The sequence below is a fragment of the Pristis pectinata genome, chromosome 11, assembly GCF_009764475.1.
Source record: "Pristis pectinata isolate sPriPec2 chromosome 11, sPriPec2.1.pri, whole genome shotgun sequence".
Classification (NCBI taxonomy): Eukaryota; Metazoa; Chordata; class Chondrichthyes; order Rhinopristiformes; family Pristidae; genus Pristis; species Pristis pectinata.
Genome location: NC_067415.1, coordinates 36,732,585 through 36,759,893, shown reverse-complemented (window position 1 = coordinate 36,759,893; position 27,309 = coordinate 36,732,585). Strand labels below are relative to the sequence as shown.

The 27,309-nt window shown below is 40.9% G+C and overlaps 1 protein-coding gene and 1 non-coding gene across 3 annotated transcripts in view; one reads left to right on the top strand and one right to left on the bottom strand.

Moving 5' to 3' along the window:
* The window catches only part of gpr45 (G protein-coupled receptor 45), a 45,191-nt gene extending 19,652 nt beyond the window's left edge, over nt 1–25,539 (top strand). The window contains exon 2 of one of the 2 annotated variants that reach the window (XM_052026512.1): nt 24,844–25,539. In XM_052026512.1, the coding sequence (XP_051882472.1) occupies nt 24,844–25,336 (493 nt within the window). In that variant the 3' untranslated portion in view covers nt 25,337–25,539. Of the gene's footprint in view, nt 1–24,000 lie in introns of both variants that reach the window. The other variant, XM_052026511.1, reaches the window with a different exon arrangement.
* trnat-agu (transfer RNA threonine (anticodon AGU)) lies at nt 322–395 on the bottom strand. The gene has a single exon. It is a non-coding gene; the product is annotated as a tRNA-Thr (tRNA).
* Nucleotides 25,540–27,309: the final 1,770 nt, after the last annotated feature.

Here is a 27,309-nt window from a genome sequence, read left to right as displayed (position 1 = left end):
ATACCAGATGTAGTATTTAATATTCCTTTATTAGTCACATGTACATCAAAGCACACAGTGAAATGCATCTTTTTGCGTAGCGTGTTCTGGGGGCAGCCCGCAAGTGTCGCCACGCTTCCGGCGCCAACGTAGCATGCCCACAACTTCCTAACCCGTACGTCTTTGGAATGTGGGAGGAAACCGGAGCACCCAGAGGAAACCCATGCGGACACGGGGAGAACGTACAAACTGCTTACAGACAGTGGCCGGAATTGAACCCAGATCGCTGGCGCTGTAATAGCATTACGCAAACCACTACACTACCATGCCTGCCCAGAAAGAAGGCACCACTGAGATTCGAACTCAGGATCTCCTGTTTACTAGACAGGTGCTTTAGCCACCTGAGCCACGGCGCCACCAACTAAGCTTTATATTCTAATATTGACATGATTAAATCCAAATGCACACTGCTGAGGTGAGTACCATCAGTCATCTGAAAGGAAATGTTCACTTGTGATGGTGGCTTGTCAGTTGACAATTCAGACAAGATGTTAGTTAGCTTACAATGCAAGGTATTCCATACTTTAAAATAACTGGATGTAGATTCCTATGAGGCAACTAATCAGTGCATCTAAACGTCTGGAGTGGAGAGGGTAGGGTCCTTGATTATGTTGGCTGCTTTCCCGAGGCAGTGGGAAGTGGAGACAGAATCAGTGGAGGGTAGGCTAGTTTTTGTGATAGACTGAGCTGTGTTCAAAACTCTCTGCAATTCCTTGTGGTCTTGGGCAGAACAGTTGCCATACCAAACTGTGATGCGTCTGGATAGGATGCTTTCTACGGTGCTTCTGTAAAAATTGGTGAGGGTCATCGAAGACCTGCCAAATTTCTTTAGCCTTCTGAAGAAGTAGAGGTACTGGTGTGTTTTGTTGGCCATTATGTCTACACAGTTGGACCAGGAAAAATTATTGGTAATATTTACACCCAGGAACGTGAATTTCTTAACCTCAGCACCATTGATGCAGATAGGGCTTTGTACTCCATCCCGCTTCCTGAAGTCAAAGACCAGCTCTTCTGTTTTGCTGACATTCATGGAAAGGTTGTTGTCTCGACACCATGCCACTAGACTCTCTATCTCTTTCCTGTACTCTGTCTCATCCATGTTTGAGCTCTGGCCCACCACGGTGGTGTCATTGTAGATGGAGTTAGAGCAGAATCTGGCCACAGAGTTGTGAGTGTAGGGGGGTAAAGTAGAGGGCTGAGGATGCAGCCTTGCAGGGCACCAGTATTGGGATATTGGTGGTGGAGGTGTTGCTGCCTGTCCTTACTGATTATGGTCTGTTGGTCAGGAAGTCAAGAATCCAGTTGCAGAGGGTGTGCAGAGTCCTAGGTCTAGGAGTTTGGAGATGAGTTTATTTGGAATTATGGTATTGAAGGTGGAGCTATGGTCAATAAATAGAAGTCTGATATAGGTACCTTTGTTATCCAGATGTTCCAGAGATGAATGTACGGCCAGGGGGATGGGACCTGTTTCAGCAGTAGGTGAATTGCAGTGGGTCGAGGTTGTCTGGGAGGCTGGACTTGATGTATGTCATGATCAGCATTAGTGTAAGTGGGAAGCTGTTGGTTGGTGCAGCCTTGGTGGTTCAAGGGCCTGTTCCCATGATGCATCTTTCTATGTCCCTGTAATGCTATCTGTGAGTCTGTGACACTATCTGTGACTCCGTAACAAATTGATTAATAGAAAATTCCATAGGAAACATTAATCTTTTGTCCAAATTCTCATGGTAAAAGATTTCTGCTGGAATGGTAAAATTAATCCTACCCTACCATACCATCCATTGTCACCCTGTTTACAATTTTGTTCATATTTTCTATCTTTTATTCAAAGATATGTGATAAGCAAATAAATTAGAGAATATTCAATAAATGAGGGAGACATTGCTGGGGAAAACATTGGGAAAATAACTCTTGCAATTAATGAGTACAGGACATGGAGTAGACATAAAGCAATTTAGTTCAGATAATCAAGTAATATGAAATTCTGGGCAATTTTTTTGAACTCTTGGCATTGCAGATTTTGCTTCCATATTGTCCAGCCTTGTTGTATTAAATGTGTATTTTCCAACCCATGCTGATACGCTTTATTTTTCTTCCATTTGTCATTGTTTAAAGATGCATAATGATTTTTGCCTTCAGAGAATACCAGTTAATGAGCTATGCAACTATGAAGGTGATATGTAGGTGGGGAATTACACTGGAATCATTATGCTCTATATAATAGTGACATTCTACATAATTTAACTTAACATTGCATAGAGGCCGTGTGGATTGAGGGTTAATGAGCATCATCAGGAGGAATGTCTGAATTCCTTCCCCCCTACCTCCATTTCAGCCCATACGTTTCACTTAATTTCCTGTCAAAACTGTGCTAAAGTGACAAGCACTGATCCTCCTTTGAGATGGGAAATTCTGATGGGAATGTTTTATTTGGAAGAACTTAATCCTTCTTAGTATTTAGTAAAAGGGAACTATTAGCACATGTTAGAAGTACAAGTCTGAGCAAAACAGAAATAAAAGAAACTACTTTACATATAATAATGGGGGAGAAACAGAAATTCATTATATTATATATAAATATATGTTTAACTAGAGTCTGGAGTACATTTTCTTCACTCTAAGAGCTGTTAAAATTTATTATATACACCAAAATAAACCATGCTTACTTCATGTATTTACTCCTGGTACTTCAAGCCATTAGATTTTGTATTAATAATGCTTATTAGCATCCTTTCCTTTAAATAGACCAGTCTTATTGACACTGGGATTCTGATATTATGTGCTGCTCTAGAGTAGAACTTGATTTTATTTGTTGCAAGGAAATATTGCATATGTATTTTTAAAAAGCTATGCAATGGGACAAGCAGCAATTTATAAACAAGAGTCTAGCGCAATCGGTAGATTTTGTGGCTTAGAGCTTTAATCATAAGCTGTTTTTTTAAATGCACTATGAGATTGATTTTATGCTACAACTCGATTCTTGAATGTGACTAGAACTAGCATGCAGAGTATATGGTGATTTTTGATTGCATGGTGCACTGCCTGAGCATGGAATGGTCAGGATGACATCAATTTTCATACATCACACAATGGGCATCCTCCCTTTGAAATTGATTCATGCATGCAGCTGCCATACAGAGTAGGCTGTGCACAGAAAATTGGGTCTTAATTACAAGGACAAGTCTCCACTTGTACTATTTAAAGGGATCGTTAAATACCTGCAAGTGTTTTGGGAAGTCAGTTTAGCATCGCAGAAGCTGTAACAGTTTTGAAGTGAAAATCAAAACTCTCAGTGCTGCTTCATTTGGGCAATCAACAGCTTCTGGACCTGAAGCGAGCAGAACTTTTCCCTGTATACCTCTTAACCTAGGATATTTGGATCCTTGTTAATGACAAGGGGTGTCACCTTCTGGGTTATAATTCCACAATACCAAATAATAAAAGGAAAGTACACAGTTAATGGCAGGACCGTTAACAGCATTGATGTACAGAGGGATCTTGGAGTCCAAGTCCATAACTCCCCAAAAGAGGCTACACAAGGGAATAGGATGGTAAAGAAGTCATATGGCATACTTGCCTTCATTGGTCAGGGCATTGAGTATAAGTATCAGGAAGTCATGTTGCAGCTTTATAAAACTTTGGTTGGGCTGCAATTCTGTATTGTGTGTTATTCTGGTCGCCCCATTAGAGGAAGGATGTGGAGGCTTTGGAAAGGGTACAGGAGAGGTTTACCAGGGTGCTGCCTGGATTAGAGGGTATGAGCCATTAGGAGAAATTGGAAAAATTTGGGTTGTTTTCTCTGAAGAGATGGAGGCTGAGGGGAGACCTGATAGAAGTTTATAACATTATGAGAGGCATAGATAAGGTAGACAGTCAGAATTTTTTTCCCAGGGTAGAAATATCAAATACTAGAGGACATGCATTTAAGGTGAGAGGGGGAAGTTTAAAGAAGATGTGCAGGGTAAGTTTTTTTTTCACACTCAGAGTGGTAGGTGCCTGGAATGTGCTGAAAGAGGCTGTGGTGGTAGCAGATACTATGGTGGCATGCAAAAGGCTGTTAGATAGTCATGAATACACAGGGAATGGAGGGATATGGATCACGTGCAGGCAGAAGAGATTTAACTTCATTTGGCATTGTGTTTGGCACAGACATCGTGGGCCGAATGGCCTGTTCCTGTGCTGTACTGTTCTACGTGCTCTCTAAGCAACAGTGATTATAGAGGCAATGCTCGCCTTGCATTTAGGAGGTGCAGGCATGATGCCAATTAGCACAGGTTGGTTTTAGCTGGTGTGTGAAATTCCTGGAATTACTTAATGTGCCCTAAAAGATAAAATGTCACAATTGGCTCCTCTGATACGATCAAGCCCTGCACAGGCATGCATGCAAAAATCATGCACTAAAAAGACTAGCAGAAGTCATGATGTACCGTTGTGGCATGTTTATGGGCAATTATATTTCCTCTCTCTTACCTTTTGCTCTTTCTTTTGTGCATTCAAGTTCCACAAGATATTTGATTAAGGAAGGCAGACTTGTCTTTTGGGGGGAAAAAATGTTAATCGTCTTATCTAGATGATGTGAAAGATTCTATGATACTTTTCAAAGAAAAGCATTTTTCTCCTGTCCTGGCCAACATTTCTTCATCATCCACTTGCTTATTTGCTCTCTGTGAGACTTGCTGTATGCAACTGATTTTTTTCTAACGGAATAATTTTGGTTGCTTTTTGAAAAGTAATTCATTGCTTGTAAAAACATTTCAGATACCCTTGGGATGAAAAATGGTGCTACATAATTCTTTCCCAATTGCAATAAAAATAACATTAAATATAAAACAAAGTGTCCATCTGTATGTATCTCCATCTAAGATAGTAGAACTCTTGAGGACACTTTAAACAACAGGTTCGAGAATTTACAAACCAAGGAATCAACCTGGACTTGTGTGCAAACATGCTTAAATCTTGCAGTAACTTCTTGACTTTTAGATGTGAAGATGCTCTAATATTAATATGTAAAATTCTGTAGTTTTGTTTTAATTCTGTGATTTTAAAATATTAATAGAACAGTCAAATGTCAAATGAAAGGCAATAACCTTTGGAGGGAAGAATGAGTGATCAGCATGGAGCACCCCCCCCCCCCCCCCCCCCCCACCTAGTCCTGGTCAGTGCTGGGTCCACAACTGTTCACTACATATGTTAACGATTTGGAAGAGTGTAGCCTATCTAAGTTTTCTGATGACACTAAACTGAGTGGACAAGAAAATTGTGCAGAAGATGCAGAGAGTTTGCAGAGATATGTAGATAGGTTAACTGAGTGGGCAAGGGTCTGGCAGATGGAGTAATGTTGGTAAATGCGAGGTCATCCACTTTGGAAGGGAAAGTAGAAGATCAGATTATTATATAAATATGAAAGATTGCAGAATGCTGTTGTGCAGAGGGGCTTGGGAATGCTTGGTTTGCAAGTGCAACGGGTTATCGAGAAGGCAAATGGAATGTTGGCCTTCATTGCTAGAGGGATTGAATTTAAGAGCAGGAAGGTTATGCTGCAATTGTACAGGGTACTGGTGAGGCCGCACCTGGAGTACTGCACACAGTTCTGGTCTCCTTACTTGAGAAAAGATATACTGGCTTTGGAGGTGGTGCAGAGGAGATTCATTGGGTTGATTCCGGGAATGAAGGGGATTAGGTTATGAGGAGAGATTGAGTTGTCTGGGACTATACTCGCTGGAATTCAGAAGAATGAGAGGGGATCTTATAGAAACATTTACAATTATGAAAGGGATAGATTAGATAGAGGCAGGAAAGTTGTTTCCACTGGTAGGTGAAACTAGAACTAGGGGACATTGCCTCAAGATTCAGGGGAGTAGACTTAGGAAGGAGATGAAGAGGAACTGCTTTTCCCAGAGAGGAGTGAATCTGTGGAATTTTCTGCCCAGGGAAGCAGTAGAGGCTACCTCATTAAATTTACTTACGACACAGTTAGATTGATTTTTGTACATTAGGGGAAGTTAAGGATTATGGGGAAAAGGCAGTTAGGTGGATCTGAGTCCACGGCCAGATCAGGCATGATCTTAATGAATGGCAGAGCAGGCTCGATGGGCCAGTTGGTCTACTCCTGCTCCTATTTCTTATGTTCTTATGAAAGAAGCCCATCTGTCTGGCTGACTCTCTCTCTCAGCCAATGAGGGAGTTAAAACCTTGTAATGTGCAAGAAAGTCCAAACTTCTGTGTTTCCTATCCAAAACTCTCTTCGACCTTCAACCCCTCCCCCAAGCTACATGACCTATCCTAATAAATACCCAGAACACTCATTTTAATGAGAGATGTTTTGAAAAAAACTCTCAGCTGTGCAATGAAGAAAGGAAATTCAAGCCACCCTTCTGTTGTAATGGGCAGGTAGCACATTTACTTCCCATCCTTCTTTATGGACCCATTAACATCCACAAATCTGAATATTATTTTTGATGCAAGGGGTAGACAACCAAGATGAGTTTTTTTTAAGGCTCAATATGTATCACCTACTGAAAGGTCTGACTATAAGGAAACCAGCACTAAACTGGAGTATGAGTATATTCGGAAATGTGGCCATTCCACTCATTGACTCTTTAAACCCAGAAAATAATTCTATGAGTTTAGTGTGCATGCTCCATGTGCTACAGTCACTGGCCAGCACATGGCTCCACCATTGAGCTCTCTCCTTGAGATGCTATTGATTTCAATGGAAATAAGAATCAGTTTGTTTTTAAAATGGGTAGATTATACACAGCGATGGTTTTACACACAAGTGAAAATATACCCAAACATGCAATGCCATAAATAAGCAAAAAGAGATTTGGCCCACCTTATAATCAGTGATATAAGAGGTTAATGTCACAACTTTAATTTTGATAATACAGCTGTACTTTATAATCATATTCCCCCTTTTAATTTTTACTGGATCCCAAGATATCTCACTGTTCCATCCTGCTATTCAGATGGGAGTCCAATTCTGTAGACCTGCTGTATTCTCAAGGAAAGAATCTGTTCTGATAGATGCAGGTTGTGGTTAATTGTTTAGAACATTACATTTACCAGACACTTGCTGAACAGAACAGTGGTGCCAGTTTCAGAGTCTGAGGATTGCACTGGTCAGAGTATCTAGCTTGTCCTGTGTAACACAGTGGAAGCATGCTCATTACAGTGTCCTCACGTTTAAGCCTAAACCGTTAAATGTCTCAGGGCAAAAAAATATTCCATGCATATTCTTTCTTGTTATTAGACATAATTTCTTTAACATAGAATAAAAGCATTAAAGTTATAGGAAGGAGTATATTTTCTTGACAAAAGATAATTTTGTAATTTATTGCTAACATTAGATGAATCATTAGTACCCTTCTCTGTATATGCACCTAACAAAGAAAAAACATTATGCGGGTATTTAAGATGAAAAGATAACCCAAGCTTTGACTTTGTAAGGGAGTGGGCGTAGTTTAAAAAGTTGCCCACAAAATTCTAGAATCATTGAGCGTCAGGCTCTGTGCAATTTCTAATGAGTTTGACAGGCATCCAGCAGAACCACTAAGAAAATTTAGGGATCATGCCATACTGTTTGTCTTTGCTAAAAGCCCTGCAGTCTAACCCAGTGTAAATGGATGCTGAAAATGCTGATTTTTTTTTCTTTTATGAAGGCCACAAATACCAGTAACTTTCACTGTGTTTTCAACCTTTTCTGACCATGGAATAAGACAAAAGATCCAAGAATTGGACTTGGAAATATGGCTAGGTCAAACTGGTAAATTGGTTTATTATTGTCACATCTACCGAGGTTCAGTGAAAAACTTCGTTTTGCATGCTATCCATAGAGATCATTTCATCACATCAGTAGATTGAAGCAGTACGAGGGAAAAGCAATAACAGAATGCAGAATATAGTGTTACAGTTAGAAAGAAAGAGTAGTGCAGGCAGAATGTGCAAGGTCATGATGAGGTAGATTGTGAGGTCAAGAGTCTACCTTATCATACAAGAGGTCTGTTCAATAGTTTCATAACAGTGGGATAGAAGATGTCCTTGAGCCTGGTGGTAAGTGCTTTCAGGCTTTTGTATCTTTTGCCTGATGGGAGGGGGGAGAAGAGAGAATGTCCAGGATGGGTGGGGTCTTTAATTATGTCGGCTGCTTTACCGAGGAAGCGAGAAGTGTAGACAGAGTCCATGGAGGGGAGGCTGGTTTTCTAGATGTGCTGGGTTGTGTCCACAACTCTCTGCAGTTTCTTGGGATTTTACTGAATACAAGGCATTCATCTGCCCAAAGCCAGGTCCACATTTTCAGAGGAAAGTCAACCGGGTGGCTCCTGAGGCTAAGATTATAACAGAATTTAAATGGGAAGTGAATAAGCATTTGAAAAGGAATAATATAAAAACCATGGGGAAAGGCACAAGAAAAGGGTAGCTGATTCTGGTTGAAGAATGAACACCAGCACAGGGGTTGAATGACATCCTTATTTTGGGATTTGATTCCCATTCACTATTGTATACTTAAACTGATAGCCTGCAGTCTCTGTGCTGTTTGACCAGAAAGAAACATTAATCCCAAATCCTACCTATCACAAGAATTCATCTAAATATCATGGCAAACTCCCCCCTCTACTTTTTATACTTTCTTAACAACATAAGCTGCCATTGTCCATCAAGCCCATGCCAGCTCGGAGAGCAATCCCATTCCCCTACTAACTTCCCTGTGATCTATTCTCTCTACATTCCCATCAACTATTTTCCTGCCCCCCCAACACACACACACACACACACACACACACACACACACACACACACACACACACACACACACACACACACACACACACTCACTCACTCCCTCTCAGGTTCTATCGCTTGAGCAATTTACAGTGGCCAGTTTATCTACCCTCCTACACATCTTTGGGATGTGAGAGGAAATTAGAGGACTTGAAGGAAACACATGCAGACACAGGGAGAATGTGCATACTCTGCACAGGCGGCCACTGGACATCAGGATTGAAGCAGCAACTGCACCACTGTGTCACCCAATGTCTCCCACTATTGCAGCACTGTCTTCAATACCTCTAATTAACTGTTCGTTGGTCTTATTGCTAGCTTCTGTGTTGTCATTCGACCTACAAGTTATGTAAGTCCTGCAAACTCTCATTTCTATCCAGTATTAGTTAAGCTTTGCCTCTCAGCCATGTTCCCACCAATCCCCATTGACTCTTTTGGTTGCATATTGGATGTTAATTGAAATGAATGGAACAGACTTTCAGAACCAGAGTACAACAAAGAAGTGTGACTATATTATGACTTGAGTTTCTGCCCTTTTGCCCGAGTCCTTTGAACACAAATTCCTAATGCTCATTTTAAAAGTCCCTTGAATCCTTACTTTCCTGAGGTCCATCTCTGGTCTCAATTACATCCACTTTTCCCTCAATGTCATTTTCAATGTGACAGCCTTTAGTTTAGTCCCATACTCTGCCCTGCCCTGCCCTGCCCTGCCCTGCCCTTTTAAACATGGTGTGTATTTGTGCAGCATATTCAGCAGCCATTACTACCATCTTTACTCTTTTTATTACTTTTTTTTCATATCCATTTTGAAAGGGGAAAAAGAGAATTATTTTTCTCTCCATTGAACTGTTCTGAATTATTTATTGGATCAAGCACAGCATTCATTTGAATCAAAGGGTGTCTACTGGGATATTTTGGGTTACCATGGAAACTAAAAGCAGGTCATAAGCTGAAAGTTTCATCGATCAGGTTCAACAAATTAGATTGTCAGAATTGATTAGTTAAATGTTCTGTTCTTTTTTTTAGAAAAAGTGGCTCAAGACGGTGTACCAGGATTTGTGTTTCCATTTCCATGTCTTCAGTGTACTGAAGTGCATTTCATTCAGGAAATCTTGCACTAATATTTTGATTTTCGCACAAAATTTAATTGAACCATATAGATAAACATTAAGATTAAAAAGTGCAATAAAGAAAGATCTCACCTTGACCAGGAGAGTGAAGGGGAGATTGATTTCATCTAAGAATCTTCCGAGAATTAAAATTGAATAACGTGTTGGCCTTTCAACCATCTATCAGAATTTACCTTTGAAGCAGCACCAACAACAGAGCATAGGTTTCCTCTGAGCTATTGAACATTTTGGGCTGGTAAATAAAACAATATTAGTTCTTACAAGTTATTTTATTGAATGTATTTAAAAGTACAAAAGAGTGTCCTTAATTCTCCCACTAAAGAGGCCCATTTAGAAGTGTCTGTTGTTAGGAACCAGCAACAAAAGAAACACACCGGGTCATGTATAAGTGTTAAAAAAACTATTTTATTAATAACTACTTATGATAATAAGAAAAATAAAAGTAAGAATGTTAGAAGTAAAAATGTTAAATCTTAAACATTAACCCCAAAACCTAAACTCGTAGTGTGTGTGTGTGGCAAACTCCAAGTCCAGGAATGGTTCTCAAAGTTCAGTTCAGCAAGCCGTAAGGTGAAACGTGATCAAAGGCTTCTTCAACAACCACCGTTGATTGAAGACAAAACGTAGATGCAGAGAGAAAATAGAGAGTAATTACAAAATCCAAATGTTCCACGACAGAACCCAAACGACACCTCAGTGTTTACTCAGCAGTGACCACTCCACCGCATCTTCCTCACCCCGAAAGGTGCTCGAATCGTGGCCGTCCACACAAATACCTGTTTCCTTCTTCAGGTCAACAACAAAGTGAAATCCACTGCTTTTTTCTGAAGTATCTGCCACCCCGAAAAGCATCCGAGACGTGGCCGTCCACACAAATACCTGTTTCCCTCTACAGGTTAACGACAAAGTGGACTCCACCGGATTACTCCAAAAATCCATACGTGGATTGTAGTGACAGACATAGTTACTGTTTTTCATCCATCGATAGAGACTAGCAGGCTGGTCTGTCTCTCTGTCTCTCTGTCTCCTCCTTCAGACTGACTCTGACTGCTTCAAAAACATCATTACGTCGTTTATCTTCTGTTGTCGTAAACACACACACACACACACACACACACACACACACACACACACACACACACACACACACACACACACACACTACTATGCTCTATCTTAAGGGGACATTCACCAATAGTAACCCAGTTCCTAACAATGTGTAGCTTGATATACTTCATGTAAAGTCCAGCATACTATGGCTATATTCTGTCAACACTTTCCCTAATTGCAGCCCCAAAAAATTACTGTTGCTGTATGATCAGCAATAGGAGCTGCTGGACATCGTATTCAGAAGGGTTATATTCTTGCCACTATTGAAAGATGGTGTTACTTTCCTAGATGTTCTACTCTTTTGAAATTAGCAGCAAAATATTAATATCATTAACATTAAAAATTAATATTAATAATATTTTAAATTAGTTCAATTCAAATTGCTGATTTGCATTGGATACCTGGACTTTTCAATAACAATCTCTTATTTTATGAAAATATAGATGTTGAGGTTATTGAAGAGTCAAGATCATTAGCTATTGGTCAGGCTTCACAGAAAACAGCTCTCTATGTGTTCATAATCACCCACACTGGTTTAGCTGCTATAACAGTCAAACATGTGAATTAGAAGAATAGGTCACAAGGCCCCTCATTTAATAAAGTCTTGGTTGATCTGATGCTAATCTCATTTCCACTTTCACACCTACCCATGGTAGCCTTACACACTCTTGCTTATCAAGAATCTATCTATCCCTGCCTTAAAAACATTCAAAGGCTCTGCTTCCACTGCCCCTTAAGGAAATGAGTCCCAAGGACTCACGACACTCTGAGACAAAAAAATTTGCCTCATTTGTCTTAAATGGGCAACCCCCTCATTTTTGGGAGGAAAGGAATTGTCAACGTTTTGGGTCAAAACCTACATCAGGACTCAGCCCTAATGCAGGGTTTCAATCCGAAACGTCGATAATTCCTTTCCTCCCACGGATGCTGCTCGACCTGCTGAGTTCCTCCAGCAGGTTGTTTGTTGCTTCAGATTCCAGTATCTGCAGTGTCTTGTGCCCCCTCATTTTTGAACAGTTCTAGGTCTAGTTCTAGATTCTCCCACAAGAGGAAACATTCTCTCCGCATTCACATTGTCAGGACTCTTCAGCATCTTATGTTTCAGTGAGGTCTCCCTCACTCTTCAAACAAAAGTCTGTCCATCCTTTATTCATATGGCAGCTCACCCATTCCAGGCATCAGTCCAGTAAACCTCCGAACTGCTTCCAAAACATTAACATCCATCATTAAATAAGGAGGCAGTATTCCAATGTGTGGTCTCTCCAATGCCTTAAATAAATGAGACATAATCTCCCTACATGTATATTATACCTCTACCAATAAATGATAACATTCTCTTAACTTTCCTAATTGCTTGCTGTACCTGCATGCTAGCATTTTGTGAAGCATGCATTAAGACATCTGGATCCCTATGCATCATACGGCTCTGCAATCTCTCACCAATTAGTTTTTTTATATATTTTTCCTGACAAAATGGACAGTTTTACACTTTCATTTTCTACTCCATTTTCTCAATCTTTGCCTGCTTGCTTAACTTATCTATATCCCTTATGTCCTATTCACAACTTTCCTACCTAGATTGATGTCATCAACAAATTTAGCAACCACACCTTCAGTATCTTCATTCAAGTCATTAATATAAATAGTAAAAAGTTGAGGTCCCAGCACTGATCCCTATGGCATACCATTTGTTATATCTTGCCAACCAGAAGAAAACCAATTTATGCCTATCTATTTCCTGTTAGCCAGCCTGTTGTCTATCCACACCAAGATGTTACTTCCTACAGTATGAGCTCTCGTATATTATTCCATTGATCACAGTAACTCTTGATGTGGCATCTTTTCAAATGCATTCTGCAAATATAAGTATATCCGCCAGTTCCCCTTTATCCACAGCACATGCTACTTCTTTAAAGAACTCTAACAAGTTGATCAACACAATTTCCATTTTAGTTTTATTAAACTTTGCCTCAGAATATTGTGCTTCTTCACACACCTTATTTATTGGACAAAGATGTATATTTTTGACTTTAGACCTATAATCCAGTTGCTCAAGGTGAAGGCTATTTTCTGAAGCAATGAAGATCACGACCGTCAAATGATTTTTTTCTTAACATCGCCTCTCCATAATTAGCAGTGAAATTGTATAATCAGAACCCACATGTGTACATTTGCTTGATTTATTACATTTTAAGGAAAATTCTGTTGAACTAAAATTTATCTACAAGAGTGATGTACATTTTTACACAAACTAACATTGTGGGCCTTAAATTGAATGCCTCATTTATTTGATATATGTGGAAATTTTGATTGAATAAACTTGTATGGTTTATAACTAATTTACAAATGATAGAAAAATTAGTCCTCACTTTTGAAAGGAAAATGTGTGAGCGAACAACCAATAAGCTAATTACTTTTTCTTACTAGATTATAATAATGCAGAGTTCCAGATACTCGTGCTGACACATTCAGGATCAAGATCTATCCATCAAATGCAGCACAGATTGAGCACTTATGAAGAAACATAAGTCGTCATCTCCTTTTTTACTTTATTACCTTTATCTCCTTTTTTTTCACTTTATTAATCAGTTGGATCGATGATTACTGACTGTTTTAAACTGCAGGAGGTGGGGATTAGATAGTTAAATATAGTAAATTGCCATTGTGACAGTTTAATTGCAATTCTGCTGCTAATAGACTGACCTAATTATAGTGCACATCTAAGGTGCTTTCTGCAAAGAATAATAAGGAGCCGCACGTCTATTGTTTCTTTCCAGACGTGGACTTAAGAAGTATGAAGTGGGCTTTGTCTGCAATTGCAAGGTTGACATCCACCAAGTCATTACAATTATTGCAAATCCATATATATTCTACAGTACATCTACTTTGTTTGCTGTGTTCACTATGTAAATATGCAGAGACCAAAGCTGTACATGTATTTGTTATTTCAGATTATTCTTGGATTACACAGTAGCAATCCATCACTCACTGCAAACTGGAGTGTGCCGTTACATGTGGAATCCAGATACTTTGCAGAAAGCACCTGTCAGTGTATTTCAGCTTCTGGTTGCATCACATGCTCTCATTTCTTTCCTCTTTTGACAGGCGATGGAACAAGGACTTCATTGGATCTTAAAATATTAATTGCCAGATAGTTGATTAGAGATACTGAACAGTGGTATTATAAATCACATTGCAGCGTTACGGTTGTTAATTTACATATACTGTACCCTGTGGAATGACTTTTGGTACATTGTTGCAGCATACATTGCTGTTAGTTGGGAGTTTGTTCCTTCAATAAGAATGTTCTGTTCATAACTCAACCTCTGTTATACTGTATATCTTCACAGTCAACAAAACTAAAGAGCTTGATTACATTACATTACAGACAACTATCCTTCCTTCTACTGACCTACAATGAGGAGAGAGCTTTGTGAGAGTTTATTGCTGATGTTGGGAGATTTCCCTCATGTGCCCCTCCCCCTCTTTCATGCACTTTCTCCTGCAATTTCTCTCTCTCTCTCTCTCTCCCCCCTTTCTCTTACGCGCTCTCTCCTGCACACTCTCTATATTGCACATTTTCTACCACAATCTCTTGCGCTCTCTCTCGCGTGCCAGTTCCCTCTCTCGCGGTCTCTCTCATGAACATTCTCTCTCTTGCACATCCTCTCTTGCATTCTCTCACACACTCTCTAGCACACTCTCTTGTACGTTATCTGTCACGATCTCTCGCATGTTCTTTCTTGCACCTGCTCTCTCTCTCTCTCACCCGTTCTCTTGCTCGCGGTCTCTCAAGCATATTCTCTCTCTTGCATATTCTCTCTCTAGCCTTGGCTCTCGCACACATTTTCTCATCCGCTCTCGTGCTCTCTCACACGTTATCACTAGCACACCGGCACGTTTTCTCTCGCAATTTCTCTCACTCGCCCCCTTTGCTCTCCCCCTTCGCATTCACCCCCTCTCTCACTTTCTCTCTCCCTGTTATCTTGTCTCATTCTCCCATCAGTGATCTGGCTGATCTGAAATCAACCTCCACCTTTAACTTTAACAATGTTAGGCCTTTACCCCTGATTGCCAGTCTCCTTTTGGCCCTCACTTCAGTCCAGGTATTATGTCTTCAAGTACTGTGAAGCTTCATCTTATCAGGATTGTAGGTCACAGGATACAGAGTCTATTCCAGTACAGCTCTATTGCAATGAAATTACTTGAAACTATGACAACGCCTTGGGCTTTCTTGTTATTTCTAGTGCTCAGAGGATAAAATATTGCTTTCATCTGGAAACATCAAACACTCCACACTGCAGGGAAGGAAAGCCCATTATTGTTCTAACTACTTGGCAGAATTTATGATGCACATTCATCATTCTCTTCAAAGCTCTTTATTGGTGGCTGTTCACATCATAGCAAAAAGAAACAAGAAAAGTGAGTGATAATATTTCATCAGAAGTAACAACGCAATTCATTTTCCATAAGTTGTCCACATCTTCAAACCTTCCATATAAACACTGAAATATTTTCCATCCTATCCCTATCGGGTATCTGAAGCTGTCGGCTTTGTTTTCACCACTGTTTCCATTGTCTACGTTTTGTCTTATTTGCTGGAGCTTCATGACCTCCAACTCTGAGCTGGTAGTAATATCTTCATCAGGTGGAAACATCCTGTTTCCAAGAGCACTAAACAGGTGATGAATATCCTCTGGCACTAGAAGCATCCACAGCCTCTCTCCCATCCCTCTATTTACGTGTCACTCATTTTGTTTGATGATGAAAAGGTGCTGTTGTTAGGGCCCACAACAGTTTATTTGCTGAGGCACCAGCCTAAAGCACCACCCCATGTGTGTAAGTGAAGATTTGTAGAGTCAGATCAGCTTTAGAATTAGAGAGTCTTTTGGGTGTGTTCATTGTAAACCCAATCAGATAGCTTCAGTTTGCCAATAGTCTTGAGATCTGTGTTTCAGATAAGCTAGTTGTTCAAGTCCTTGACCATTCCATCAGGACACTCATCTTTCTCTGTCTATAATGTAAACTCCCATTTTCCTCTTAATCATCTTGATGTCTTGCATCAGTGTTCCCAGGGCCCATTTGACTGCAACACTTATCAGAGATTTCTCTCGATAGCCTGACTTTTATCCCTCAACAGTTTGCTCACGTATCATCCACAAATAACAGCATTATCAAGGTCCACCAAAAGCTTGCTTCACAAAGATTTCTTTTGTTTGTAATAAGAAATGTGTTCTGGCTGGAGTGTTTGATTCCTGGCTAAATGATACTGTCCTTTGAAATTAGTTTTGACCTAAATTCAATTATCTAATGTAGTATCGCAGTCCAAGAGCTAGGGTATCTCTTGTGAAGCAAAGAGAAACAAAAATCACAATGAGAGGATGATTGCTGGTCAAACGTTTGTTTCCAGGATGGTATTTCTTATTACCACCAATGCTCTTTTCCTGCAAATACACAACAAAATTTGAAGCAAGGTCTAAAAAGTAACAGGTTTTTCTCTTTAACATCTTTATTCACTCTTATCAATCTCAGTTGTTTTTACAAATGTACTGAATCTATATTTTAACAAAGACAAGGATGAGAGTATGAATCAGATTTATTATGACTGACTTAGGTGATGTGAAATTTGTTGTTTTGTGGCAGCAGTACAGTGCAAAGACATAAAATTACTATAAATTACAAAAGTAAATAAATAGTGCAATAAAAAAGGAATAATGAGGTAGTTTTCATGTGTTCATGGACCGTTCAGAAATCCATAATGATGCTGTGCTGCAGGAGATATAGATTCTGTTAAAAGTAATACTTGCCTTCACTTAATGATAATGACCAAATAACTTGTTTTAGAAAAGTACGATGAAGAATATTGGCAAGGACACTGGCGGTAACTCCATTGCTCTTCAAAATAAAACAATTGGTGCAGAGTGAGCCTCATTTTAACATCCCAACCAAATGATCACACCTTCAGTGGTACTGCACTCACTCAGTATTAAACTGCAATGTCAAACTAGATTTTTGTGCTCATAGAAGAGAAAAGCTTACAAAATGTTCAGAGAGCTGGGTAATGTTAGAGATCTGGAAGAGTATAAGGCTAACAGGAAGGAGTTTAAGAAGGAAATTAGGAGAGCCAGAAGGGGCCATGAGAAGGCCTTGGGCAGGATTAAGGAAAACCCCAAGGCATTCTACAAGTATGTGAAGAGCAAGAGGATAAGATGTGAAAGAATAGGAGCTATCAAGTGTAACAGTGGGAAAGTGTGTATGGATCTGGAGGAAATAGCAGAGGTACTTAATGAATACTTTACATCAGTATTCACTATGGAAAAGGATCTTGGTGATTGTAGTGAGGACTTGCAGCAGACTGAAAAGCTTGAGCATGTAGATATTAGGAAAGAGGAGGTGCTGGAGCTTTTGGAAAACATCAAGTTGGATAAGTCGCCGAGACCGGATGAGATGTACCCCAGGCTGCTGTGGGAGGCGAGGGAGGAGATTGCGGAGCCTCTGGCAATGATCTTTGCATCATCGATGGAGATGGGAGAGGTTCCAGAGGATTGGAGGGTTGCGGATGTTGTTCCCTTATTCAAGAAGGGGAGTAGAGATAGCCCAGGAAATTATAGACCAGTGAGTCTTACCTCAGTGGTTGGTAAGCTGATGGAGAAGATCCTGAGAGGCAGGATTTATGAACATTTGGAGAGGTATAATATGATTAGGAATAGTCAGCATGGCTTTGTCAAGGGCAGGTCCTGCCTTACGAACCTAATTGAATTTTTTGAGGATGTGACTAAACACATCGATGAAGGGAGAGCAGTAGGTGTAGTGTATATGGATTCAGCAAGGCATTTGATAAGGTACCCCATGCAAGGCTTATTGAGAAGGTAAGCAGGCATGGGATCCAAGGGGACATTGCATTGTGGATCCAGGACCGGCTGGCCCACAGAAGGCAAAGGGTGGTTGTTGAAGGGTCGTATTCTGCGTGGAGGTCGGTGACCAGTGGTGTACCTCAGGGATCTGTTCTGGGACCCTTACTCTTTGTGACTTATTTATAAGTGACCTGGACGAGGAAGTGGAGGGATGGGTTAGTAAGTTTGCGGATGACACGAAGGTTGGAGGTGTTGTGGATAGTGTGGAGGGCTGTCAGAGGTTACAGCAGGACATAGATAGGATGCAAAGTTGGGCTGAGAAGTGGCAGATGGAGTTCAACCCAGATAAGTGTGAAGTGGTTCATTTTGGTAGGTCAAAAATGATGGCAGAGTATAGTATTAATGGTAGGACTCTTGGCAGTGTGGAGGATCAGAGGGATCTTGGGGTCCGAGTCCATAGGACACTCAAAGCAGCTGCACAGGTTGACTCTGTGGTTAAGGAGGCATATGGTGTATTGTCCTTCATCAATCGTGGAATTGAATTTAGGAGCCGAGAGGTAATGTTGCAGCTATATAGGTCCCTGGTCAGACCCCACTTGGAATACTGTGCTCAGTTCTGGTCACCTCACTACAGAAAGGATGTGGAAGCCATAGAAAGCGTGCAGAAGAGATTTACAAGGATGCTGCCAGGATTGCGGAGCATGCCATATGAAAGCAGGTTGAGGGAAGTCGGCCTTTTCTCCTTGGAGCGACGGAGGATGAGGGGGGACCTGATAGAGGTATCTAAGATGATGAGAGGCATTGATCGGGTAGATAGAGCCTTTTTCCTAGGGCTGAAATGATTGCCACAAGAGGACATAGGTTTAAGGTGCTGGGGAGTAGGTATAGAGGAGATGTCAGGGATAAGTTTTTTTACTCAGAGAGTGGTGAGCGCATGGAATGGGCTACTGGCAACGGTGGTGCAGGCGGATACGATAAGGTCTTTTAAGAGACTTTTGGATAGGTACATGGAGCTGAGAAAAATAGAGGGCTATGGGTCTCTAAGGTAGGGACATGTTTCGCACAGCTTTGTGGGCCGAAGGGTCTGAATTGTGCTGTAGGTTTTTTATGTTCTATGTCTTTGGGATGTGAACTGTTTACCTTCCAGCTCGTGGGCAGGAGTGCCGTCAAATGAGACACAGCTGACACCATGATGGAGGGAAGATCCTCTATTATCCCATTTTCAATAGGTGAACCCAGAGAGCAAGTTTCAGCATTTTCAGGAGGGATTCGGCACCACTCTGACAACTGCAAGCACATTGTTCTGCAGGTCACCTAATGCCTATCAGAAGAAACAATGGTCTCTTTAATTCTTTCCAACCCAAAGAAATCACCACCTATCCCAATTTGAGCCATTTACCTAATAATAATGATTTTCAGTATTTACTATTTTATCATTTCTCTGAAATATTCAAAGTTACTACAGACTTAAATTGCTATTGGTTTATTATTGTCACTTGTGCCGAGGTACAGTGAAAAACTTGTCTTGCATACCGATTGTACAGGTCAAGTCATTACACAGTGCAGTTACATTGAGTTAGTAGAGTGCATTGAGGTAGTACAGGTAAAAACAATAACAATACAGAGTAAAGTGTCACAGCTACGGAGAAAGTGCAGTGCAATTGCTTTACACTGCAGTCATTTATTATATGAGGCCATAGAGTATACAGCACAGAAGTAGGCACTATGACCACCAAGTCTGTGCTGATCACCTAGTACCCATCTACTACACTATATGCGTCAATGCAGTGCCTGTTTTGCTCATTGAAAAGAGAAGTGACTAATCAGATGATTATTATTAGTGATGGCACCTTAAATTAGAATATTGGGCAGGACTCTTCCTCAAGGAAAACAATGGGATTTGTGATATTGCTCTCACTTAAGCTTTCTCTCTCATACCCACATATTGTGCAATATTCAAATTAAAAAAAAATTATAGGAGTACTAGCATTAGTAGGCCAGGCTGAAAACAAATAAAGGATTTCCTTTAGAGTCACTGGACAGCATTGCTTCTAAGAGCATTAGCCTTGGGCGTGCTGCTTATTATATTAATAACGATATTGCTTTGTACAATAAAATTTTTATGGTATTTTGCTTCAAAGAAAAAGAGAATTTCATTAATTACAGTGGAATCCATTGGAGTCATAGAGTCCTACAGCACAGAAACAGGCCCTTTGGCCCAACCGGTCCACGCCGACCAAGATTCCCATCTAAGCTAGTCCCATTTGCCTGCATTTGGTCCATATCCCTCTCAACCTTTCCTACCCATGTACCTGTCCAAGTAACCTTTTAAATGTTGTTAACGTACCTGCCTCAACCACTTCCTCTGGCAGCTCGTTCCATATACTGACCACCCTCTGGGTGAAAAAGTTGCCCCTCAGGTTCCTATTAAATCTCTCCCCTGTCACCTAAAACCTATGCCCTCAAGTTCTTGATTTCCCAATCCTGGGAAAAAGACTGTGTGCATTCACCCTGTCCATGCCCCCCTTAATGTTTTACACCTCTATAAGATCACCCCTCATTCTCCTACGCTCCAATGAAAGAAGTCCCAACCTGCTCACTCTCTCTCCATAACTCAGTCCCTTGAGTCCCAGCAACATCCTCTGAAATCCCCTCTGCACTCTTTCCAGCTTAATAGCATCTTTCCTATAGCAGAGCAACCAAAACTGAACACAATATTCCAAATGTGGCCTCGCCACCGTCTTGTACAACTACAAACTAGCATCCCAACTTCTTTACCCAGTGCCTTGACTGATGAAGGCCAGCGTGCCAAAAGCCACCTTCACCACCCCATCTACCTGCAATGCCACCTTCAGGAAACTGTGTACTTGTACTCTAAGGTCCCTCTGTTCTACAACACTCCCCAGGGGCCTACAGTTGACTGTGAAAGCCCTACCCTGATTTGTCTTCCCAAAGTGCAATACCTCGCACTTATCCGAATTGAGCTCCATTTGCCATTCCTTGGCCCACTTACTCAGCTGATCAAGATCCCTCTGTAAATTGTGATAACTATCTTCGTTGGAAAATATTGAGGAGTATCATCCCTTCCAGCACATTATAAAAGCAAAAAAACCTGTATTTTATATAGGTGAAGCAGGGATAAATCCAAATCAGAATTGCATCATCTAGGATATCTGGATGAATTTTTTCATGTAGTAAATTGATTTACAGATAGTCTGTATGTGTTAGGCATTCAGACATCATAAATTATTCAATGCAAACATATATAAATATTTTGCCTATTGCCATCAATCTTCTCAAAGGCACAGACCCTTGTTTGTTTCATTTAGGATCATTCAGCAGGAATTCCTCTTGCTGCCAGCTGTGTGAGCTGTAATTTGCTCAACTTTTACTTCAAAAGCCAGTTGAGCTGGGAAGTTGTTTGAACCACTATGAGACGAGACAGGATTCCTGGGTCATTCATTTATCATTAATGGATGCTATTAGTTAATGACAACCTTCAGAAGGAATAATTTGAGATCAGAGGGCTAACTCCTTTATCTAAAAGAGCAGGGCATGGATCAGGTACTTCGTCAGTCCTGCCAGTTGAAGAAACCAGCAGGGGTGGCGTGGCGGTGGCCAGATCTGAGACTCCCCAGAGTACGAGTAGTGCTGTGAGAAATCCCACAGCCTTACTAGATATATCAAGATGAAACACACGCTCCTCAGCACAGACATTCTACCTCCTCCACTGCCCACACAGAGGCTAAGCTTCCAAAGGTGATGATAATAAAAAGGCCACTCAATGTCCTTTGTTTCCTCCATTTGGGCAAAGACGGGAAAGAATAAGAGAGAGGCCATCTGCGGGGGTCCCACACAAGTGAAGCCCCTGACTGCAATAGAGGAGGCCACCCTTCAGCTCAGGGGTAGAGTGCCAAATGAGTTTAATAGCCTGTCCTGGTCCAACCACGTAGACACCACAGCCAAGAAAGCTCACCAGCACCTCTCCTTCCTCAGGAGGCTAAAGAAATTTGGCATGTCCCCTTTGACACTCACCAACTTTCATCGATGCACCATAGAAAGCATCCTACCTGGATGCATCATGGCTTGATATGGCAACTGCTCTGCCCAGGACTGCAAAAGACTGCAAGAAACTGCAGAGAGTTGTGGACAGAGCCCAGCGCATCGCGGAAACCAGGCTCCCCTCCATGGACTCTGTCTATACCTCTCGCTGCCTTGGCGAATCAGCCAGCAGAATCGAAGACCACACCCACCCGGGTCATTCTCTCTTCTCTCGTCTCCCATCAGGCAGAAGATGCAGGAGCCTGAGGGTACATACCACCAGGCTCAAAGACAGCTTCTATCCCACAGTGATAAGACCATTGAATAGTTCCCTTATACGATGAGATGGACTCTTGACCTCACAATCTACCTTACACCTTATTATCTACCTGCAATGCACTTCCCTGTAGCTGTGACACTCTACTCTGTATTCCGTTATTGTTTTTACCCTGTACTACCTCAATGCACTGTGTAATGAATTGATCTGTACAAATGGTATGCAAGTTTTTCACTGTACCTTGGTACGAGTGACAATAATAAACCAATACCAATACCAAACCACCAGAGCAAATGCAATTTGCCAGGTATGTTCACTGGCAATGTTTCATTATGCCTACTGAACTCCCTTTCATTTATCACCAGTGCTGCTGTAACTCCATCAAGGTGTTTGGCTTACAAGTGCAATTGTCTTTGTTTAATGTTTGCGGTGTTTTGGGAAGTCCACGTGTTTCCCCCCTCAGAAGAGGAAACAGAGCGGGAGGAGCAGGAGGGAACATGGAGGAATATGAGGACGATGGAAATAATCAGAATGAGCAAAATACGTCACTGCACCTTAGAGTCCTGGTGCCACCTTGGGGATGGGGATTGTGAGGGGAGCAGATTAACTAAGTGAGATTGGTGTCACAGGGACTAGTGGGCGGAAGTCTGGAACCAATCGTAGGAAAGCTAATGCCAGAAGGTTCTCCACTCACCTGTACTACCCCAGATATGGACCACACTGGGATACTGGCGTCACAAGGGTGTTGTGGATGCACAGCGAGGTGGTGAGCATGTTGTCAGGCCTGCATGGCTGAATGCAGATGACAAGGAGCTCAGAGGAATTCATCTCCCACCTGTCGCAGGAGGTTGCGTGAAGCCAGAAGACCAGAAACTTCATGCTAAATGTTATACACACCCCATGGCTGGGGATCAGCTAAAATACCATCACAAAACACCTGCTTGTTCAGAAGGCAACACAGAGTCTGCTTTATAGTAGTCCCACCCTGATATGGCTAGAGGCCTGGTCTCTGCCACACAGAGCAGACTGAAGCTCTGAAGGAGCAGTGATGGCCACCAGGGAGCAGCTTGACATCCTCATTGCACAGAGAAATGTCACCCATGAGCAGATCACTGTTCTCATTGATGAGGGCTGTGAACAAATTGCATTTCTCCAGGATCAAAGAGGTGCTGCTTGTCATCAACCAGCTGCTCTGTGTGTCACAGATCACTGACCTGCACATGCCGAGAAATGTCATGCACCTGCAGGTGACTTTCCTCCAGCAACAGGGAGATAGCATGCAGGCCCATCGTCTGCCCTGCTCTCTGCTCTCATTCCTCATCATCCTGAGAGAATCCTGCTGGAACCACACAGAAAGCCAGTAGATTGTTGCCTTAAATAACAATAGAAACAGCAAAGCAGTGCAATTTACCCCTCAACGTACAGAGATTGTTCCATGAGCACCAATTTTTGTTGGTAAGGGAGGAGATGAGCATTGTAATGTCAGGTGTGTTAACATGAACAGTGCATGGAAGTAGCCGGTCAAATTTTGCTCTGGGTACCATTTCACTAGAAATGATCATTAATGCAGTTTACACCCTATTAAACTTATTTTTGTGCAATTTGCTAATTGATCCAATTTCTGGACTTTGTTCTGAAAATTGTAGTCTAGTCATGTAAGATAGGATGATAGGATGTGGGAGAGACTTTGAAAGATTATGAACTTAAACAGTTATTTGTAAATAATGCAACTAAGAACATGATTAATTCTCTTTTTGTTTATTGCTCCTAGGTAATGAATATACTTTGGAGTTTATGATGTAACCAACAGTATGCAATGAAGAAGATTCACATCAAGATTTCCATCACTCTGTTACATCAAATGGCAAAGAATGTTTATTTCCTTAGAATATGGAATATATTCCAGTTCTAAAACCAATGTTAGCATATGAATGCAATAACATTCAATTTTAGCCCAGAAGTGAATGAGTGACATTTTCACAATGATTGAATGTAATAGTACACTTTTGGAGAGATGTATCCCTGAGTTTTTAAATGTGACAAATCCAATTGTGAATTCAAGCAAGACAAATCTTCCCGTCTTTATAAGGATAATGCTAGCAATAGTGATGATGTCAATGATTGCTATTGGTTTCCTTGGCAATGCAATAGTGTGTTTAATTGTATACCAGAAGCCTGCAATGCGCTCGGCAATCAACCTGCTCTTAGCCACCCTTGCATTTTCTGACATTATGCTGTCTTTGATGTGCATGCCTTTTACCACGATTACCATCATAACAGTTGAGTGGATCTTTGGAGGTTATTTTTGCCGGATATCTGCTATGTTTTACTGGTTCTTTGTCCTGGAAGGTGTGGCAATTCTTCTGATAATCAGTGTTGACCGTTACTTAATCATTGTGCAACGACAAGACAAGCTGAATCCTTATCGGGCCAAAATAATGATTGTCGTTTCATGGACAGTCTCCTTTTGTATCTCCTTTCCATCGGTGATTGGCTGGACTGCAGTGGAAGTACCTACTCGGGCACCCCAGTGTGTCCTGGGGTACACAGAGATGGGGGCTGACCGTGTTTATGCTGTGCTCTTGCTGGTGACCATTTTCTTTGTTCCTTTCAGTGTGATGCTGTATTCTTACCTCTGCATTCTGAACACAGTGCGAAGAAATGCAGTACAGATCCACAACCACGCAGATAACCTCTGTTTAAATCAAGTGAGCAAGCTCGGATTAATGGGTTTACAACGACCTCATCAAATAAACGTTGACATGAGCTTCAAAACTCGAGCCTTCACAACTATTTTAATCCTCTTCATTGGCTTTTCATTCTGCTGGTTGCCATACACTGTGTACAGTCTGCTTTCTGTTTTCAGCAAAAACTTTTATCACAGTCACTCCTTCTATACCATTAGCATCTGGGTCCTGTGGCTAACTTACCTGAAATCAGTCTTCAACCCCATCATCTACTGTTGGCGTATCAAGAAATTCCGTGAATCCTGTGTGGAATTCATGCCAAAAACGTTCAAAATCCTACCAAAGCTGCCTGGCAGGACAAAACGGAGAATTCGTCCCAGTACAATTTATATTTGCAATGATCATCAGTCAGCTGTATAAATTAAACCATTGTTCAATATGTCTTTAGAAAAATGCTATAAAGTAGAATATTTTCCCGTGATGTACACTTGTCATTCATTGTGCAAAACTGACCTGCTCTTATCAGGAATGGTTGCTACCATGTTGTAATTTATTAATGTTGCTGAACCCTCCACAGTCACTCTCCACAATTAATGTGTTAATACAATGTTTCTTCTGGTTCTGATATTACTGCAATAGTACCATTATGAAGGATCTGTGAAAGCATTCTCTGCATTTTCATGAAAAGGACTCAGCTTTTCAGAATTTTTCATTGAGTAGCTGTGGTAAAATAGCACTCTGGATCAGACCTCCTCTGGAAAGCACATGATTATTTTTATTTGCTTTGGAATTATTGGTAATGAAAATGGGCAGCTATTATAACATGGAGCCAATCTACAAAGTTAGGAATAGGTTTAATATTTTAAAGCAACGATAGAGAAAAGAGTCTGTGGGCCAGTCCTGGAAGAATACAATTTAGCATGTTAGAACATAGAACAGGAACATCAGTCCACAATGTTGTACCAAACTAATTAAGCTAACAATGCCTAACTAAACTAATCCCTTCTGCCTGCACATGTTAATGTTAAATTATATTCTTCCATGTCTGGCCCACAGACTCTCTTCAAGCCAAACTATCTTTGATTGTTTAAACCCTTCATAAACTTGCAAACTATAGTATTATTAATTTAATTACATTGTGGGAGGTACAGCAATACACTCATAATGATTAGCACCTATCATGTCTCGGTCATTTTAATGTAACCTTCGTAACATAATATTCCAGAAGTCTTCTACAGCTTTTGCCAATATGATGATGTCTTAAAATTTCAATTCCACTTTACTAAAATACAGTGAGATGGCACTTGTCATGTCCTACACACAGAACCCTGAGGACTCACTATCAGGAACTAAGTACCTTCGTACCACTGGTGGATGGGTTGCCCAGTTCCTCTCCCCTTCTGCAATCCCCTTAAAAGGGCAGTCTTTAATTTTACTTAATCTTCTCTTTGGGTAAAACCATTGAGACAACATGTGGTTTTGTGGAGCTAGAAAAACCTCAACTTACATGACATACAACCTCCAATGATGCAAGATATCAGCAATAGTCTTAAAGCTGTTCCTTGGTTATGAAGTGTACCTCTTTGTTCCATTACCCCTTCAAATACAAAATTATTGGAAAAGTCTTCCTTTGCATTGACAACAGCAATGGAGATACTCTAGGCGATGATACAGAGAAGGAAGATGATATTCCATTGTGGGAAATACTGCCTTCCATTAAAAGCAGAGGCCATGGTTTCCTGAGTGGAAGCAGTGGAGAGAATCCAATGGAACACTGAAGATCCATAGCACCTGAGAACAAATAAGAAAACATTAAATCAAGAATTCCAAAATTAATGCCTAGGCTTCGTATACATTCATTAATGTTTAAGCATGAAATAAACTTGTGATTTACGGCATCTTGGGAGAGTGTCATGCATAACATCTAAATGTGTAATGGTTTTAAACAGCACAGAAGGGCGTTGTATGATGAAGGAGAAATGTGAAGAAGTGTGCTCCCAATATATACCATCACCAGGACTTGAGGTACACTGAGTTGGTCTTCCTCTAAGGTTACTGGACAACTGGCTGACTGCCACTTTCTGGCATTCGGGTGATGGCGGTATCTAAGGAAAAAGCCATCATGAGCAATGGACAACTACATATGATGTATTTTCAGGAGCTGGTGAAGGACCTATTTAACTTTAAATCCCTGGGGACTAGAGAACGGAGTGTTTGAAGACAGAACTTATCTTCCAAATAACTCTTTTGCCTTTGTTCATTTTGAACTTTCCTCACATTGCAGAACAGAAACATATAGAGCACATTATCACTGTTATATCCTGAGATCAAAATTATGTATTTCCCCATCAGGTAATGTTTTCCCAAGATGAGACACAATTAACTGGTGAGGG